The sequence below is a fragment of the Somniosus microcephalus genome, chromosome 15, assembly GCF_052327205.1.
Source record: "Somniosus microcephalus isolate GS21.2 chromosome 15, FLI_Smic_1.0, whole genome shotgun sequence".
NCBI lineage: Eukaryota > Metazoa > Chordata > Chondrichthyes > Squaliformes > Somniosidae > Somniosus > Somniosus microcephalus.
In genome coordinates this window covers 20,318,804-20,339,521 of record NC_141001.1, presented here as the reverse complement: position 1 = coordinate 20,339,521, position 20,718 = coordinate 20,318,804, and the positions used below count along the sequence as shown (strand labels likewise).

At 46.5% G+C, this 20,718-nt stretch overlaps 1 protein-coding gene across 5 annotated transcripts in view; it reads left to right on the top strand.

The window, feature by feature from the left end:
* LOC147106573 (tumor protein p53-inducible protein 11-like) overlaps window positions 1-20,718 on the top strand; it is a 335,413-nt gene that overhangs the window by 207,518 nt on the left and 107,177 nt on the right. For 4 of the 5 annotated variants that reach the window (XM_086007523.1, XM_086007525.1, XM_086007526.1 and 1 more), the window contains exon 2: window positions 13,159-13,325. In XM_086007523.1, the coding sequence (XP_085863649.1) occupies window positions 13,197-13,325 (129 nt within the window). In that variant the 5' untranslated portion in view covers window positions 13,159-13,196. Of the gene's footprint in view, window positions 1-12,714; window positions 12,739-13,158; window positions 13,326-20,718 lie in introns of those variants that run through there. The other variant, XM_086007527.1, reaches the window with a different exon arrangement.

Genomic DNA, 20,718 nt, shown 5'->3' with positions numbered 1-20,718 from the left:
GAAGTCGGGAAGGAGGCGGGACTACAACTTTCGGGGTTGTAGTCCCGCCTCCATTGAGATGCAGCCAATCCACGCGAGTTTAACTTGATTGACATTATTGAGCCCGCCCAGCGGGCTCAGCAGGCCAATTAAGGGCCACCCGGCAACAGGTGACGTCACAGACTGAAATTTCATCTGTCAAGACATTTTGACAGATGAAATATCAGCGTTTCACAGTTGTTTGAAGCTATCAAACACTGACAGTCTTACTTCTAACACGAGTCCTTCTACACAGACTCAGTTAGAAATCTCACTGGCACAGAAAGCTGCAGGCTGTCACTTTTGACAGTTCGCAGCCATTCTGCTTTCTGTGCTGGTTAGATGATGGACTCCCGAAACCTAGAGGAAGGAAGGCTGAAAGGGTAAATACAGGTAATTTAAACTTCTTTACACACTTTAGACACACCAAACACACTTACCTTTGCACTCATGCACCCATCACTCACCTGAACACCGACATCTCGACCCCTCCCAGTCCTTCTACCTGACGGCCCGACTCTTCTAACTTTGCGTGGTTTGGAGCCATCGGAAATCGCACATTTCAAGCTTTAAAATAGGGATTAGGCTAAAAACTGCCTGTTAACGACCTGGTAACAGGCAGTTAATTGGCACTAATCCCTTCCCGCCTTGGGTAGGCGGGTCCCAGTGCAGGGCGGGTACCTGCCTCCTTTGAAACTTACATGGAGGCAGGTTGGGGGCGGGATGGTGTCGGGACCCCCGAATTCGGGACTTTAACCCCCCGCATGCCTCCAATCCCAACTCCACTGGTCAATGAAAATCGACACAACTTGGGCCATGATTGACTTATGACCTTGTCAATTTTCACAATGACACGCCTTCCATATTTTGTGCAGTTTTCAGGCAGCTTCTGTTAAACTTGATCCCTGGTCTGTGCTGAGTAAACTGATGTGAGCTGGAGCCCCAGATGATATGTTGCAATTAGCCACAGGACTCTGGGCCGTGGAAGGGAAAAATATTCAACAAGAGTTTCCGTTTTTGATTGCTGTCTAGCAACCTCTGCTGAAGGTGTGTTTACATGACTGGATTCCAGTCCGGGACAGGATCAGGCCCAACTGTGATGCCCCACACAGTCGATTAATAGGTTGCAGACACTCCTGGTCAATTATCAGATAGGAAGAATGGTCTTTTTGAGGTATCAGAGGAGTAGGCCATTCATTCCCTCGAGCCAGTTCCACCATTCAATTAGATCATGGCTGATCTGCACCTCAACTACATTTGCCCACCTTTGATCCATACCCCTTGATACCTTTACCCAACAAAAACTCTATCGATCTTAGTCTTGAAAGTTCCAATTGCCCCAGCATCCACAGCCTTTTGGGGAGAGAGTTCCAGGTTTCCACAAACTAGCCTAGCTCTAATTTTAAGATTATGCTCTTATGTACTGGATTCCCTCACCAGAGGAATTCGTTCCTCCGTATCTACCTCATCAGATCCCCTTACTGTTTTAAACACTTGGATTCGGTGCCTGCTGCCGGTGGAGCTGTGCCCAGTGAGACTCACACCTTCAGGAGAGGAAGTGGAGAAAACTAAAAAACTGTGAAAACTGGAGGCGTCGCCAATATTTGGATTTTTGTGATTTTTAATTTTCCGGGAGTGGGAGGGGAGGGTTAACCTCTTCCTTCCACTGCCTTGTGTCTGACAATGAAATGGTTGAAAATACTGACATCTCCCCTACATGAAGTTTAGTCAAACTTCAGTGTCCTGAGTAAGGTATTCAATTTCCAAGAGTCTTTGCTCTCTGAATGTAACACAAGAAATACCCTGCTGCTGCACTGAAGGAGTTCACTGTGTGAGACCGCACCTGGAATACTGCATACAGTTTTGGTGTCCATACTTAAGAAAAGAAATACTTGCTCTCGAGTCAGTACAAAGAAGGTTCAGTCGGTTAATCCCGGGGATGAGGGGATGGACATATGAGGAGAGGTTGAGTAGATTGGGACTCTACTCATTGGAGTTCAGAAGAATGAGAGGCGATCTTATTGAAACATATAAGATTGTGAAGGGGTTGGATCGGGTGGATACGGGGAGGATGTTCCCGATGATGGGTGAAACTAGAACTAGGGGGCATAGTCTTAGAATAAGGGGCTGCTCTTTCAAAACTGAGATGAGGAGGAACTACTTCACTCAGAGGGTGGTAGGTCCATGGAATATGGTGCCCCAAAAAGCTGTAGAAGCTACATCATTACATAAGTTTAAAACAGAATAGACAGTTTCCTAGAAGTAAAGGGAATAAAGCATTATGGGGAGCGGGCAGGAATTTGGACATGAGTCTAGGTTCGGACCGGTCATGGCCCTGTGGGTAGCGGAGCGGGCCCAGGGGCCGTGTAGCCTGATCCTGCTCTTATTTCGTGTGTCTAATTCTGTTACATTCAGGAGATGGTTCTGTGATAGTGGATTGGCGGTTAGGATCAGATCAGCCATGATCTTATTGAATGGCGGAGCAGGCTCGAGGGGCCGATTGGCCTACTCCTGCTCCTATTTCTTATGTTCTTATATCACTAAATCATTAGATCATTACATAAGAACATAAGAAATAGGAGCAGGAATAGACCGTTTGGCCCTTCAAGCCTGCTCCGCCATTCAATAAGATCATGGCCGATCTTCAACCTCAACTGCACCTTCCCGCACTATCCCCATATCCCTTAATTTCCTTAGTTCACAAAAATGTATTGACCTCTGTCTTCAATATACTCAACGACTGAGCATCCACAGCTCTCTGGGGTAGAGAATTCCAAAGATTCACAACCCTTTGAGTGAAGAAATTTCTCCTCATCTCAGTCCTAAATAGCCAACCCCTTATTCTGTGACTGTGACCCCGTGTTCTAGACTCCCCATCCAGGGGAAACATTTTCTCAGCATTAACCCTGTCAAGCCCCTTAAGAATTTTATATGTTTCAATTAGATCACCTCTCATTCTTCTAAAATCTAGGGAATATAGGCCCAGTCTACTCAATCTCTCCTCATAGGACAATCCCCTCATCCCAGGAACCAGTCTGGTGAACCTTTGTTGCACTCCCTTTAAGGTAAGTATGTATTTCCTTCGGTAAGGAGACCAGAACTGTACACAGTACTCCAGGTGTGGCCTTAGCAATGCCCTGTATAATTGTAGTAAGACTTCTTTACTCTTATACTCTAATCCCTTTGTAAAAAAGCTGACATACCATTTGCTTTCCTAATTGCTTGCTGTACCTGCATGTTAACTTTCTGTGATTCGTGTACAAGGACACCCAGGTCCCTCTGAGTGCAAACATTTCCCAGTCTCTCACCATTCAAACAATATTCTGCTTTTTTGTTTTTCCCACCAAAGTGGATAACTTCACATTTCCCCACATTGTGTTCCATTTGCCGTGTTCTTGCCCACTCACTCAACCTGTCTATATCTCTCTGCAGCCTCTTTGCATCCCCCTCACAGCTTACTTTCCCACCTATCTTTGTATCATCAGCAAGCTTGGATATGTTATACTCAACCCCTTCATCTGAGTCATTAATATAGATTGTAAATAGCTGAGGCCGGAGCCCTGATCCTTGCGCTACCCCGCTAGTTACAGCCTGCCAACCTGAAAAAGTCTTGTTTATTCCTACTCTCTGTTTTCTGTCCATTAACCAATCCTCAATCCATGTGGATATATTACCCCCGATCCCATGAGTCCTAATTTTGTGCAATTAACTCTTGTGTGGCACCTTATCGAATGCTTTTTCAAAATCCCCCTTATCCATCCTTCTAGTTACATCTTCAAAAAACTATACACCAGATTTGTCAAACACAATTTCCCTTTCATAAAATCATGTTGACTCTGCCTAAACATATTATAATTTTCTAAGTGCCCTGTTACCACGTCCCTAATAATAGATTCTAGCATTTTGCCTACTATTGATGTCAGGCTAACTGGCCTATAGTTCCCCGTTTTTTCTCTTCCTCCTTTCTTAAATAGCGGGGTTATGTTTGCTACCTTCCAATCCTTGGGGACTGTTCTAGAATCTAGGGAATTCTGGAAGATTAATACCAGTGCATCCACTATCTCTGCAGCTACCTCTTTTAAAACCCTACGATGCAGGTCATCAGGTCCAGGGGATTTGTCGCCACGTAGTCCCATTAATTTCTCCAGTACTATGTCTTTACTTCTACTGGTTTCTTTAAGTTCCTCATTCTCTCTAGACCCTTGGTTCCCCATTATTTCCAGAATGCTTTTTGTGTCTTCCACTGTGAAGACAGATACAAAGTATTTGTTTAATGTCTCTGCCATTTCCTTATTGCCTATTATAATTTCTCCTGTTCTGCCTCTAATGGGCCCACATTTCTTTCACTAATCTCTTCCTATTTACATACCTATAGATATGTTTACAATCCATTTTTATGTCTCTTACTAATTTACTCTCATTCTTTTTTCACTTTCCTTATCAATTTCTTATTAAATAAAATTATGTATTCTTTAAATGCCAGCCATTGCTTGTCTCCCGTCATACCTTTTAATGTAGTTTCCCAATCTACCTTAGCCAACACGCTCCTCATACCTATGTAGTTTGCTTTGATTAGATTCAAGACCCTAGTTTCAGACTTAACTAAATCACTTTCAAACTCAATGTAAAATGCTATCATATTATGGTCACTCTTCCCTAAAGGCTTCCCTACAAGGTTATTAATTAACCCTTTCTCATTGCAAAGTACTATATCCAAAATAGCCTTACTGATGAGTATAGGAATAGGAGTAGGCTATTGAGCCTCTCGAGTCTGTTCTACCATTCAATGAGCTCATGGCTGATCTGCAACCTAACTCCATATACCTGCCTATGGCCCATATCCCTTAACACCTTTAGATAACAAAAAGCTATCAATCTCAGATTTAAAATTAACAATTTTTTTTATTTTATTCATTGATGGGATGTGGGCGTCGCTGGCTGGCTAGGCCTGCATTTAGTGCCCATCCCTAATTGCCCTTGAGAAGATGGTGGTGAGCCACCTTCTTGAACCGCTGCAGTCCATATGGTGTAGGTACACCCACAATGCTGTTAGGAAGAGAGTTCTAGGATTTTGGCCCAGCGACAGTGAAGGAACGGCAATACAGGTCCAAGTCAGGATGGTGTGTGGCTTGGAGGGGAACTTGTAGGTGGTGATGTTCCCATGCGTCTGCTGCCCTTGTCCTTCTAAGTGGTAGAGGTCGTGGGTTTGGAAGGTGCTGTTGAAGGAGCTTTGGCGAGTTGCTGCAGTGCATCTTGTAGATGGTACATACTGCAGCCACAGTGCGCCGGTGGTGGAGGGAGTGAATGTTGAAGGTGGATGGAGTGCCAATCAAGCGGGCTGCTTTATCCTGAATGGTGTCGAGCTTCTTGAGTGTTGTTGGAGCTGCACTCATCCAGGCAAGTGGAGAGTATTCCATCACACTCCTGACTTGTGCCTTGTAGATGGTGGAAAGGCTTTGGGGAGTCAGGAGGTGAGACACTCACCGCAGAATTCCCAGCCTCTGGCCTGCTCTTGTAGCCACAGTATTTATATGGCTGGTCCAGTTCAGTTTCTGATCAATGGTAACCCCCAGGATGTTGATAGTGGGGGATTCAGTGATGGTAATGCCATTGAATGTCAAGGGGCGGTGGTTAGAGTCTCGCTTGTTGGAGATGGTCATTGCCTGGCACTTGTGTGGTGCGAATGTTACTTGCCACTTGTCAGCCCAAGTCTGAATGTTGTCCAGGTCTTGCTGCATATGGACACGGACTGCGTCAGTATCTGACGAGTCTCGAATGGTGCTGAACAGTGTGCAATCATCAGCGAACATCCCCACTTCTGACCTTATGATGGAGGGGAGGTCATTGATAAAACAGCTGAAGATGGTTGGGCCTAGGACACTGCCCTGAGGAACTCCTGCAGTGATGTCATGTGATTGGGATGAATGACCTCCAACATCCACAGCCAACTTCCTTTGTGCTAGGTATGATTCCAACCAATGGAGAGTTTTCCCCTTGATTCCCATTGACTTCAGTTTTGCTAGGGCTCCTTGATGCCACACTCGATCAAATGCTGCCTTGATGTCAAGGGCAGTCACTCTCACCTCACCTCTTCAGTTCAGCTCTTTTGTCCATGTTTGGACCAAGGCTGTAATGAGGTCAGGAGCTGAGTGGCCCTGGTGGAACCCAAACTGGGCTTCAGTTAGCAGGTTATTGCTGAGTAAGTGCCGCTTGATAGCACTGTCGATGACACCTTCCATCACTTTGCTGATGATTGAGAGTAGACTGATGAGACGGTAATTGGCCGGGTCGGATTTGTCCTGCTTTTTGTAGACAGGACATACTTGGGCAATTTTCCACATTGCTGGGTAGATGCCAGTGTTGTAGCTGTACTGGAACAGCTTGGCTAGGGGCGCAGCTAGTTCTGGAGCACAAGTCTTCAGTACTATTGCCGGAATGTTGTCAGGGCCCATAGCCTTTGCAGTATCCAGTGTCTTCAGCCGTTTCTTGACATCACGTGGAGTGAATTGAATGGGCTGAAGACTGGCATCTGTGATGCTGGGGACCTCAGGAGGAGGCCGAGATGGATCATCCACTCGGCACTTCTGGCTGAAGATAGTTGCAAATGCTTCAGCCTTGTCTTTTGCACTCACGTGCTGGGCTCCACCATCATTGAGGATGGGGATATTTTTGGAGCCTCCTCCTCCTGTTAACTGTTTAATTGTCCACCACCACTCACGACTGGATGTGGCAGGACTGCAGAGCTTTGATTTGATCCGATGGTTGTGAGATCGCTTAGCTCTGTCTATCGCATGTTGCTTCCGTTGTTTGGCATGCAAGTAGTCCTGTGTTGTAGCCTCACCAGGTTGACACCTCATTTTTCGGTATGCCTGGTGCTGTTCCCGGCATGCTCTCCTGCACTCTTCGTTAAACCAGGGTTGATCTCCCGGCTTGATGGTAATGGTAGAGTGAGGGATATGCCAGGCCATGAGGTTACAGATTGTGGTTGAATACAATTCTGCTGCTGCTGATGGCCCACAGCGCCTCATGGATGCCCAGTTTTGAGTTGCCAGATCTGTTCGAAATCTGTCCCATTTAGCATGGTGGTAGTGCCACACAACACGGTGGAGGGTATCCTCAACATGAAGATGGGACTTCGTCTCCACAAGGACTGTGCGGTGGTCACTTCCACCAATGCTGTCATGGACAGATGCATCTGCAACAGGTAGATTGGTGAGGACGAGATCAAGTAGGTTTTTCCCTCTTGTTGGTTCCCTCACCACCTGTCGCAGACCCAGTCTGGCAGCTATGTCCTTTAGGACTCGGCCAGCTCGGTCAGTTGTGGTGCTACCATCAATTGCCGTTTGCGGAAAAGAGTTCCAAACTTTTACCACCCTCTGTATGTAGAAGTGTTTCCTAATTTCACTCCTGAAAGGTCTGGCTCTAATTTTTAGACTATGCCCCCAGTCCCAGAATCCCCAACCAACAGAAATAGCTTCTCTCTCTCTATCCTATCTGTTCCCCTTACTATCTTGAAAACTTTGATCAGATCACCCCTTTACCTTCTAAACTCTAGGGAATACAACCCTAATTTGTTTAATCTCTCCTCATAACTTAACCCTTGAAGTCCGGGTATCATTCTCTTAAACCTACGCTGCACTCTATCCCAGACCAATATATCCTTCCTAAGGTGTGGTGCCTAGAACTGCTCTTAATACTCCAGGTGTGGTCTAACCAAGGCTTTGTACAGCTGCAGCATAACTTCTACCCCCTTGTATTCTAGTCCTCTCGATATAAAGGCCAGCATTCCATTAGCCTTTTTAATTAACTGTTCATGACATTTTAATGATCTATGTACCAGGACCCCCAAGTCTATTAGGACCTCCACTGTTTCAAGCTTTTCAACATTTAGGAAGTACCCTATTCTATCCTTTTTAGGTCCAAAGTGGATGGCCTCGCATTTGCCTACATTGAAATTCATTTGCCACAGTTTTGCCCATTCACTTAATCTATCGATATCCCTTTGTAATTTTATGCTTTCATCTACACTGCCTACAATGCCGCCTATCTTTTTGTCAATGGCAAATTGTCTTTCTATGCTATCGTCTAAGTCATTAATAAATACGGTGAATAGTTGAGGCCCCAACACAGATCACTGCGGGACACCACTATGTCACATTCTGCCAATTTGAGTACCTGCCCTTTATCCCAACTGCCTGTCTCCTGCCGCTCAGCCAATTTCCTAACCAGGTCAATAATTTGCTCTCAATTCCATGGGCTTCCACCTTAATTAACTTCTCTTATGTGGGACTTTATCAAATGCCTTCTGGAAGTCCATATAAATAACATCAATAGACATTCCCTGTCCACTACCTTAGTCGCCTGCTCAAAAAATTCAATCAGCTTTGTCAGGCATGACCTACCTTTCACAAATCCACACTGGCTCTCTCTGATCAACTGAAAATTTTCGAGGTGTTCAGTCATCCTATCCTTAATTATAGACTCTAGCAATTTCCTGACAACAGATGTTAGGCTAACTGGTCTATAATTCCCTGGTTTCCCTCTCTCGCCATTCTTAAATAGTGGAGTGACCTGTGCAACTTTCCAATCTATAAGAATGGTCCCTAAATCGAGAGAACTTTGGAAGATTACAGTTAGGGCATCTGTAATGTGCTCACCTACTTCCTTTCAAGCCCTGAGATGCAAGCCATCTGGTCCTGGGGATTTGTCACTGTTTCATGCCATTATTTTTTTAATTACTATTGTTTTACTTGCCTTCATTTTATTGAATCCCTATCCCTGATTCAATATTAGTTTCCTTGGGATTTCTGGCATGCTATCCTCTTCCTCCACTGTAAATACTGATGCAAAGTAATTATTCAAATTATCTGCCATTTCCTCATCATTGACAATATTTCCACTTTCAGTTTTTAAGGGGCCAACCTTCCTCCTGACCGCCCTCTTTATCCTAATATAATTGTAAAAATTTGTGGTGTTGATTTTGATATCACTTGCAAGTTTCTTTTCATACTCCCTTTTTGTAGCTCTTGCTATCTGTTTTGTGACCCTTTGCTGTTCTTTGCATCTCTCCTAGTCGCCAGGATCTGTGCTATGTTATGCATTTTTGTATGCTTTTTCTTTTAGTTTTATGCTGTCTCTTACCTCTTTAGTCATCCATGGCTGTTTTTTTGGCAAGTAAAGCTCTTGTCCCTCAGGGGTATAAACTGGTTCTGTATCACTTTAAATTAATTTTTGAACATCTCCCACTGATCTTCTGTCATTTTACCCATTAACAGATTTGCCCAGTTTACTGTGGACAGTCTCTGTCTCATCCCATTGAAGTCGGCCTTACCCAAATCTAGAATCTTAGGGGAGAATTTTCCCAGCCCTGGGAAGCTGGGTTTGGAGGTGGGACTGCCGGGGAAATGGCAGAAACTGGGCGCGGGTACCGAACCCGCTCCCAACCCACCTCCATGCCATCTTCCCAGGAGGCGGGTCCCCGACTCGCGCAGGGACCTGTCTCCTCGAGGCGGGAAGGGGATTAGAGCCAATCAACTGCCTGTTAACAGGCAGTTTGGAGGCTTATCCCCATTTTACGCCTGCAAGTGCAGGCTTCTCAACGGCTGTGAACCTCGCCAGGGTCAGCGAGGTGAGCAGTGGATCTGCGGAGGTGAGAGGGATCGAAAAGTCCACTGTGGAGGTGAGTGATGGGTGCAAGTGTGGAGAGGTAAGTATGAGAGGCGAGTGTAAAATGTTAGAAAAAGTTTACTTACCTTTGCTTCTTCCTGCAGGCTTCAACCCTTGGAGATCTGGAGGTGCCTCATCTCAATGGCAGAGATGACAGAATGGCTACTGCATTCTCAGATGCAGCAGCCATCTGCTTTCTGCTCAGGATAGAGGTTTTGGTGAGCCTTCAGTGCAAGGGCTTACCTTAGAACAGAGATTGTCAGTATTTGACAGCTTCTCAAAGCTGTCAAATGCTGACAATTCATCTGTCAAAAATTTTCAACTGATGAAACGTCATAATAATAATAATAATCAACTTTATTGTCATTGTTAGTGCACAAGTGCAGTACAACGAAATGTAGGCTTGCGCCTCCCGAGAGTGTACATTTAGATTAAGACATTTAATCATTCAACATTCATTTGGCTTGTAATACATTAACATAAACATAACCATAATAAAGTGCATTGGCAGATGTGCAGGCTTTAGAGTTTATTTGTGGAGTTCAGTAGGATGACAGCCCTGGGAAAGAAGCTGTTCCTAAATCTGGTCGTTCGGGTGCGAATGCATCTGTAGCGTCTCCCAGATGGCAGGAGGGCGAACAGACTGTGGCTGGGGTGGGTAGGGTCTTTGATGATGGTCCGTGACCTCCGTAAACAGCGTTTCTGGTATATGTGCTCTATGGTCAGTAGCCGGGTGCCGGTAATGCGTTGGGCAGTTTTGACTACCCGCTGCAGGGCTTTACGGTCATAGTAGCTACAGCTGCCATACCATACTGTGATACAGTTCATCAGGATGCTCTCTATTGTGCAGCGGTAAAAGTTAGAGAGGGTCAGGGGTGACAGGTTACATACCTTCAGCCTCCTTAGGAAATATAGGCGCTGCTGGGCCTTCTTCACCAGAGAGAAGGTATTGAGGGACCAGGAGAGGTCTTCCGTGATGTGGACTCCGAGGAACTTAAAGCTGTCCACCCTTTCCACCACAGCCGCATGGATGTGGATGGGGGTGTGTGGTAAACCACTTTTATCGTTCACTATCGTTACACTATAGTTATCACTGTTATATCGTTACTCTATGGTTATCACTGTTCACACTGTTGTATCACTATATGAGGTCGCCTCTTGTCACACTGTTATACCTGGGCTGACCACTGCTGACTCCGCCCATGGCTCCACCTACCTGCCCAGGTATAAAGGTGGTCGACTGGCTGGTATTCCTCCTTGTTGGATCCGATCACCCACGAGGGTGGGCTCTGTTATTTAGCCAATAAAAACCTATAGTTACTTTCTTAACTCGTCGCTTTTCATTGGATGAATTGATAGGTATATCAATTTTATTGGCTAAATAACAGAGCCCACCCTCGTCGCTTTTCATTGGATGAATTGATAGGTATATCAATTTTATTGGCTAAATAACAGAGCCCACCCACTTCCGCCTTTAGACTTCCTGAAGTCCACAATGATTTCTTTGGTTTTCTTGATGTTAAGGGCCAGGTTGTTATCGGCGCACCACTTCACAAGATGCTGGACCTCCTCCCTGTAGTCATACGCTGATGTCCTCTGTCACTGGCTTTCCCTTAATTGGCAGCTAAGCCCGCCGGGCAGGCTTAACAAGGTCAATCAAGAGATAATAGCGTGGGTTGGCCAGACCTCGTTGGGAGCGGAACTGAAGCCCAGCAACCAGCAGTCCCACCCCCAACACGCCCCCATTGACAAAATCCAGCCCTTAGTAGCTGTTTCGTGTTTCTCCCTTTCAAACGCTACATTGAGATCGATCATGTTATGATCGGTATTGGATAAATGTACATGCACAGTTAGGCTGTTAACTAAATCTCGCTCATTACTCATTACTAAATCTAATATGGCTTGCCCCCTTGTTGCCTCTAGGACATACTGTTATAGAAAACTATCCTGGACACACTCAAGAAATTCACTATCTTTCTGACAGGTGCTAGTCTGTTTATCCCAACCTATATGAAAGTTAAAATCCCCCATTAAAACCACTCTGCCTTAACTACATGCTTGTCTAATCTCTGCATTTATATAATCTAGCACTTCACAGCTGCTACCAGGGGGTCTATATACAACTCCACTACAGTCTTAAATCCTTTCCTATTTTGCAATTCTACACATAAAGTCTCCACTGCCTGCTTACCTCTTGTTATATCCTCTCTTATCATTGAAGTGATTTCATCCTTAATCACGAAGGCTACTCCTCCTCCTCTGCCATTTCCCTATCTTTCCTGTAGACCTTATAACCTGGTCTATTTAGTTTCCAGACCTGACCGTATTGCAGCCATGTCTCAGTAATGGCTACCATGTCATACCCTCCAATTTGAATTTGCACATGCAGTTCATTCAATTTATTCCTTACATTCGGCCCATCTTCGTTCATCCAGCCCAAAAGCTCCCCCATCCCAGGATTTTTGCTTCCATTTCTATGCGAGAGTTTGTTCCATGTATTGATTGTTCTTTGTTATTAAGAAAAATTTGTCAATATCAGACCTAAACTCGCCTTTTATCAGTAGTGCCATGTATTATTATCACAATTTCATTAAAGTAATATTCCGGATTTACCTTTTCCATACCGTTTAATTTCTTATAAACTGCTAAGCTCACCACTCCGATGCCTCCTCTCAAGGCTCAATAGCCTGCTCAATGCCAAATCACCTGCTTCGTGCAATAAAGTCTGCTCCATGCCTTTGATTTGAAGAAACAGTCCAGTGCAACACAGATCATTATATTGCTATTTACTTTTTGAAACCCTCTGTTGAATACTGTGTTGGTTTTTTTTAAAAGCCTATAATGAGAATGAGTTCAGGGCACAATAATGAGAGGCAATTTCCTCAACAGTACTGTGTTCAATTGCTAATTATTATCTGTTTTCTCCGTGTACAGATAATTCGAGGGATTGTTATTAGGCAAAGATCCAGGGCTGGTTTGGGTGCTCAGCATTATGGGTAATACATGCTGCGCAAAACAGTCATTAAAGAAAGAAAGCGCTTTACAGCCAATGAGGTACTTTTGACGTGTAATCACTGTTGTAATGTAGGAAACTCAGCAGCCAATTTGTGCACAGCAAGGTCCCACAAACAGCAGTGTGATAATGAGCAGATAATCTATTTTTTTAGTGATGTTGGTTGAGGATAAATATTGGCCAGGACACTGGGGAGAACTCCCCAACTATTCTTTGAAATAGTGCCATGGGATCTTTTACATCCCCCTGCGAGGGCAAATGAAGCCTCAGTTTAATGTCTGATCCAAAAGACGCCATCTCTGACAGTGCAGCACTCCCTCAGTATTGCATTGGAGTGAGCCACAGCTAACACCTAAACTTGTACGTGATGGGTTGGCCTAGTGCGCAGTTTATCGCGGGGTCCACAAAGTGTCTGTGACCTGGCTGTGTCCCTCCATCTCAATGCCTTTCCCTTCTCTCAGTTTCAGTGTATGACCAGGTCTGGCTCTAGCTGGGAACCATGGCTGCCAAACAGCAACCTCCTCTGATGAAAAAGCACAGCCAAACTGACCTGGTGAGCCGGCTGAAGAGCAGGAAAATCCTCGGCGTAGGCGGAGAGGACGATGACGGAGAGATTCACAGGTCAAAGGTAATGACTTTTGTGCCCTTTTATAAGGCGTGTTTCTGGGACCTCTCCAAATGATGAGTTCAGCTTATTTCACCTTGGGCACCGCTTGGGAATAAGACCATAAGAATTTCTAGTGCAGGAACTGGCCAAGCTGGCTCTATTTCAGAGGCCCACTTCTCCTCATATCCCTGATTCCTTTCTTTTTCCAGTAATATATCCCGTTGTTTCTTGAACCCATTAATATGGTCTGCTTCATTGGCTTTCCCTGGTAACTTGTTCTACAACTCTGACTGCATAGTGTAGGAAATTCTTCCCCACTCCTCATTTTAACTTGTGTCTATTGATATTTGAACCCTTTACCACAAGGAACAAGTCACCTGGATCAGTTTTGCCAATTCCTTTCATAGTCTGGAAATGTCAGTTAGATCCCATCGGACTTTCCTCCATTGCAGGGCCAGGTGTGTGGACTCTTCGCAGTCTCTTGTCTGAGGAATACAACACTGCAGTTTCACTTCTAGCTCTGGGCAAAAATCCCACGTTATTCTCGGTTTTGCTGTCTTTTAACAACATTTATTAAAAGCTGGAATAGTTTAGGGCTTGCCCAATAGCCCAGTGAGTAGCTGAGGGTTCCCACTTTTGACATCTATCCAGCAATCACTGTTGGGTAAAAACGGAAATGGGCTCATTGTTATATCCTACAGATCAATAATGGATACTTGGGTTAGGTACCGGAGGTTGATCAGCAATGGTGGAACAATACCTCAGCAAGGAGTCAACCCTAGGGAGGGGAAGGGGGAAAGGAGAAAATTGGCAAAGAGGGGAGGAAACTAATGTCCTCGTGGGGAGGTTAACTAATGCTGTGCGGGAGGATTTAAACTAATTTGGCAGAGGGAGGGGCACCAGGATGAAGCATTAGAGAAGAGAAACAAGGTGCACAGAGGACTGGGAGAGCCAAACAGTATTAGCATAAAGAGTCATTCAGAAATAGGAGGGATCAGGTAGGGGGGAAATGCGAGACAGTCTAAGATGGGTTCAGAGTGCATGTGCATAAATGCACTGAGTGTGGCCAATAAGGTTGGTGAACTGCAGGCACAAGTAGCCACACGGGACTATGATGTAATGGCAATAGCAGAAACCTGTCTCAAACAAGGGGAGGAATGAGCGCTTAATATTCCTGGCTACAATGTATTCAGGAAAGATAGGGCAGGGAAAGGAGGGGGTGGCAGTATTGATCAAAGATACTGTTACTGCACTAGAGAGGGCTGATGTACTTGAAGGTTCTATCTGGTCAGAATCTATTTGGTTAGAATTAAGGAACATTAGAGGAGCTATTACAATAGCAAAATACTGCGGATGCTGGAAATCCGAAATAACAACAGAAAATGCTGGAAAAACTCAGCAGGCCAGGCAACATCGTGTAGAGAGAAATAGAGTCAACGTTTCAGGTCGAAGCCCTTCGTCTTTTAACAACATTTATTAAAAGCTGGAGTGATTTCCATTTCCCAGTCCCCAAACTGGTCTTTTAATCTCTTTCATTTCCTGTGTTTTCTCAGTCCTGACGAAGGGTTTCGACCTGAAACATTGACTCTATTTCTCTCTCCATGGATGTTGCCTGGCCTGCTGAGTTTTTCCAGCATTTTCTGTTGTTATTAGAGGAGCTATTACTGGGTGTATACTGTAGGCCACCTATTAGTGCGAAGGAGAGAGGAGCAAATTTGCAAGCAAATCGTAGAAGGATGCAAGAACTACAGAGTAGTGATAATGGGGACTTCAAATAACAATGTAAAGGGTAAAGAGGGGGAGGAATTCCTGAAATTTTACCATTCTAGTAATCTCCTCTGTACGCTCTCCAGGGCCTTGAAAGTGTGGTGCCCAGAATTGTAGATTATACTTTAGCTGAGGCCTAACCAGAAATATGTAAAGGTTTAGTATGACTTCCTTGTTTTTGTATTCAATGCCCCTATTTACAAAGCCAAGTATCTTAACCACCTTATCAACTTGCCCTGCCACCTTTAGCAATTTGTGAATATGCACCCCTAGGACCCTCTGTTCTTGCACTCTCTTCAGAATAGATTTTGTTTCACTGCCTCTCCATGCTGTTTCTCCCAAATACTGTTCCCTGTAAGGTGCGCGGTGGCATGGCCGTGTACTGATCTGCAAGCTCCCGCGCACTTTAACTCACAGGCCGCACAGAGAGCTAGAGTGGGGGGTCCAACCCAATGAGTGGGAAAAAGTCACCAGTGCCCTAGACAAAGATGGCCCCTACACGCCGCATAAAACATAAATCCCGCCCGCACTAAGATGGCGACTAGAAAAAGATGGCAGCGTTGCTCAGCGAACAAAGGAGCAGGACCCCCGTCCCGCATAAATATGGCAGCACTCGCGCTCTGCACGGCAAAAGTGGCTCTGGCGCCCCGCTCACAGTTGCCTGAGGGGGCCTATTCCGCCGGAAGATTGACACTATTGAGGTAAGTTGCAGTGGGAGCCAAGAGTCCGGAGCGCAGTAGTCTGGAGGTGCGGTTACCAAGGGAGTGAGCAGCGAGGGGAGCAGCCCAGCGCGGTAAGGAAGAGGCCCGGCACCAGGCCGCGGGCTCAGTGCCAGATCACTTCCTGTTAACCGCACTCCACATTAGCATAGCTAGGCCTGGGACACCCACACATACTGGCCCCGGTGAAATAATTATATCAATTTTTCTTTAGAATTACTCCTAGTTATTCTGGTGACTGCCTGCACCTCTTAGATGCCTTTCCATAGCTGCTCTGCTGACTATTGTAGGTATCATATTCTGGAGCACATCTGCAGGTGTTGTAGTTATACCTAGAGTAATGAGAACCTCCATAGCCATTGTTACCTGGATTGCTATAGCCGTTGTTGTGACTGGTATAACCTTGAATCCAGTAGCTGTTGTAGCCCTGGTTCCACTTCTGATTTTTGAAAGGAAGGTTATTTTTGGCAGTTAACAAAATGTGCAAGTTCCAAAAGAAATTCAGCACTCAAAAGGGTTATTTTTCCGTCTTAACATTTCAATGATGTATGTCAGTGGCAGAACACTTGCTTTAGGTATTATTTTTATTGCAGTTCACTGCTGTTGCGACTAGCTTACTTGAGCATTGGGGGTGAGGGGTATCTCTGCGTACTGGGGCTGAGTTGGAATATATTTATGTTTAAGTTAACTTTTTTTAAAAATAATTAATTGTCCCAGTCTCTAGACTGTGAGTGTCTTGGTTAACCTCTTAGGGAATTTTTTTTTCATGTTTCACGTTGCCCATCTGCTGCAGTTATGCGAGAAGAATGTTTTAATCTCCTTTGGTTCTGGTCTATTTGCAGAGTTATTATGGTATGTCTTGGGTTGACTTTATGCCCGACTTTATGTTAGAATTTACATCAAGATTAATCTAAAATTAATGCAAACTTTTTTATTCTTTGTTTTTAAAAAACAGCTTCAAATTCAAAAATGTTTTCTATCTAGATCGTTAATAATTTATACCGGACCTCTATTTGTTGAGTGTTTTTAGGTAGTCTGTTCATTAAGTGAGCAGACCGTTCATTTGTGAGTGTTTGTCACCGCACCATTATTGTGAAATGGTTGTATCTGGGCCGTTAGAAATGTTATACCAGCACCATTCTTAAATAGACCCATCGAAGCCGTTTCACCGAACCCCTCCAAGAACTCAATGTGCACGACCAGCAGGAAAGTGAATACAGCTATATTTTTATTATCTTATATTTGGAATATATTTATTTTTAGGTTAACTTTTTGAAAAAATCTAGACTGTGAGTGTCTCGGTCAACCTATTCAGGCAAAACTTTTTTTTAATGTTTTATGTTTCAATTCAGGCGGTACAATGCAGACAAAGGTGAGCTGTGGATGTGTAACCCAAGAAGACGGTCCTGAACTGGAAATGTTGATGTGAATGATGAGTGTCTGATTAAAGCTGAACAATACCAAGGCAGTAGGGGGTGGGAAATGGAAGCACTTTTTAATTTTAAATTAGGTCAGAGTTCCGCAAGTGCTTTTGCTCCCATACAAAGTGATTTGGATGCACTTCAATGAAGAAGTGGTGGTAGAACCTAAGAGATAATTGAGGGTACTAATGGCGTGAGGCATGAGTCTCGCATGGATTGATGTTTGCACTGAGTGCCCGTCAACTCCAGCTTTAATTTCTCACCACCTCCCAACAAATGGTGGCGACAAAGTTCTTGCTAATGTCTGGTGTAATAATAAGAAAACTTAGGTCCTCGTCCGGCCACAGGACGTCCCGCAAACCGCGGTGATCACCCCGTTCGGGCTGTTTGAATTTCTCCGCATGCCATTCGGCCTCAAAAATGCCGCACAGGCTTTTCAACACCTTATGGACACCGTGTTACGGGACCTGACGTTCCTGTTCGTATACCTGGACGACATCCTCATCGCCAGTGCCTCCAGGACGGAACATGTGTCCCACCTCCGGACTCTTTTCGAACAACTCAGCCAACACGGCCTAATCGTCAACCCGCCCAAGTGCCAGTTCGGGCTGTCCTCAATCGACTTTCTTGGGCACCGCATCATGAAGGACGGGGCGGTGCCACTCCCATCGAAAGTGGAGGCCGTGATGGACTTCCCGAGACCCCTCACTGTGAAGGCCCTGCAGGAGTTTTTGGGCATGGTGAACTTTTACCATCGTTTCGTCCCCCGAGCAGCCCAGCTTATGCAGCCCCTTTACGAGGTCCTCAAAGGCAAGCCCGACAAACTCGCCGTCAACTGGTCTGATGAGATGGCCAATTCTTTCATGAACACGAAAAGGGCCCTGGCTAATGCGACCATGCTGGTGCATCTGTTGCCCAAGGCGCCGATCGCTCTCACCACCGACGCCTCGGGCTATGCGGTCGGCGCCGTCCACGAACAGTGGGTCAACGGCGCCTGGCAGCCGCTCGCTTTCTTCAGCCGGACCTCTGCCCCAACGAGCGGAAGTACAGTACCTTTGATCGCGAGCTTCTCGGCCTCTACCTCGCCGTCCGGCACTTCCGTTTCCTGCTGGAGGCCTGCCCGTTCATGGTGTTCGTGGACCACAAGCCGTTGACCTTCGCCATGGCCAAAGCCTCCGAGCCGTGGTCGGCCCGTCAGCAATGCCAGTTGGCCTTCATCTCGGAGTTTACAACGGACATCCAGCATGTGGCTGGGAAAGACAACCCCGTCGCCGACTGTCTCTCCCGAGCCGTCACCAGCGCCGTGCACCTCGGCATCGACTACACCCGCATGGCGGCCGACCAGGCCTCCGACCCGGATGTCCAGGCCTACAGGACGGCGGTCACGGGCCTTCAACTAGCAGACGTTGCGTTCGATGCTGCCGGCACCACACTCCTGTGCGACGTCTCTGTTGGGCAGCCACGTCCCGTCGTGCCCGAAGGGTGGAGACGGCAAGTATTCGACGCCGTCCATAATCTTTCCCACCCGGGCAGGAAGCCGTCACAGAAGCTGGTGGCGGCCAAGCTCGTCTGGCACGAGGTCAGGAAAGACGTTCGCGACTGGGCCAGCACCTGCGTGGTATGCCAACGCTCGAAAGTACATCGCCATACTAAGGTGCCCACCTTTCGCGGTGCCCGAGAGGCGGCTCGACCATGTTAACATGGACCTGGTGGGGCCCCTACCCCCCTCCCGCGGGTTCACCCACCTCTTCACAATGGTCGACAGAACCACCCGATGGCCGGAAGCGTCCCGCTGTCTTCAACGATGGCCGCCGATGTGGCTCGGGCGTTCATCAGCACTTGGGTCGCCCAGTTCGGCGCCCCATCTGACATTTCCTCCGACCGGGGGCCCCAGTTCACGTCAGAGCTCTGGAACGCTGTCGCCCGAGGCCTCGGGTTGAAACTCCACTGCACCACAGCTTACCACCCTCAGGCTAACGGGCTGTGCGAACGGTTTCATCGCTCCATGAAGGCCGCGCTCCGAGCCAGCCTCCGGGACAACGGCTGGATCGACAGACTCCCGTGGTTCATGCTGGGACTCAGGACCGCTCCCAAGGAGGAACTCCAATCCTCATCCGCCGAGCTCATCTATGGCCAGCCGCTGCGGCTTCCCGGGGATTTTGTCCTCAACGCAACGGAACCTTGGTCCGCAGCCTGTCAGCGGTCCGACCTTCTGGACAACGCCAAGGTTTTTGCTCCGGTGCCCACGTTGCAGCACGGCCTCCCGCAGTCCCACGTTCCGCTCGACCTTCGTGCGGCGGAGTACGTTTTCGTCCGCCACGACGCCCACCGGGGACCTCTTCAACTACCCTATGATGGACCATTCTGCGTCCTGGAGACCGGGGACAAGACCTTCGTCGTGGATGTTGGCGGTAAGCCGGACTGCATTTCCGTGGACCGTCTCAAGCCGGCCCACCTGGATCTGGACCGACCCGTTGAGTTGGCACAGCCCCCGAGACGGGGCCGACCTCCGGTTTCCACACCCTCAATCCACCACCGAGCGCCCGTGGTCCCTCCGACGAACCCCCCGGTCCCCACCCCGGAATTGAGGAGCCGTTCCAACCATGTGATCCGGCCCCCCCAATGACTGACATTGCCAGTACTAGTGAATTCTGGGGGGACGTATGTGGCGGAGACCACATAGGGACAATAACACAATGTATAGCCAATGCTGTTATATGTACCTAAGCACAATTCACTTTGTATAGCAATGTTGTGATATGTACATGCTGGGTTGGGTTATTGGTGCAGGGTCCCTTTAAGAGTGTCGGGAACGTGATGACGTCATGACGTCGGTTGCATGATGACGTCATAGCCCCTGCACGGGGCTGAGCCTTCAGACCTCGTGGAGATTGATTAAAGACACGTTTTGTTTTTGCTTAAAGAAAAGTCTCAGCCTGTTGATTTCTGTTGACTCCAACAGTGTAATAATAAGAAAACTTAACAGAATAAGTCATTTGATTCATCAAGTGTGTTCCTTTCACCAACAATATCCAATCTATTTGTTTTTGGGATGAGATGTTAAATCTGCTCCTGTGGTTCAGGTAGTTTAATAAGGCAAATCATGTCTGACTAATCTGATTGAGGTAGGACGGGATGTGTGAGACTTTGCCCAGAATGTATATTGAAGTGAGGTTCCTACTCTCCAAACCGCCAGACCTTGACATAATGGCCATTTTTGGCTTAACTGCTAATCAATTTAACCTGATGTTTCCTGTAACAAAGGAACTGGAGATGACCTGGACAATCTGAGATAGTTCATGTGACCTTGCTAATAGTTACTAATGTGTTCGTTTCGGTGCCTCTATTGTCTGGTCAATCTGCCATTAACACCTCACATGGGTTGAGTCTCGACCCGTCCGTTTCATCCTGTTCCACCACCGTCCCGACTAATCTCCAATATTAGCATATCCTAATCTTATAATGATTACTGTATGCATGCTTTCAAGTGGCTGCCGTTGCGGCCAT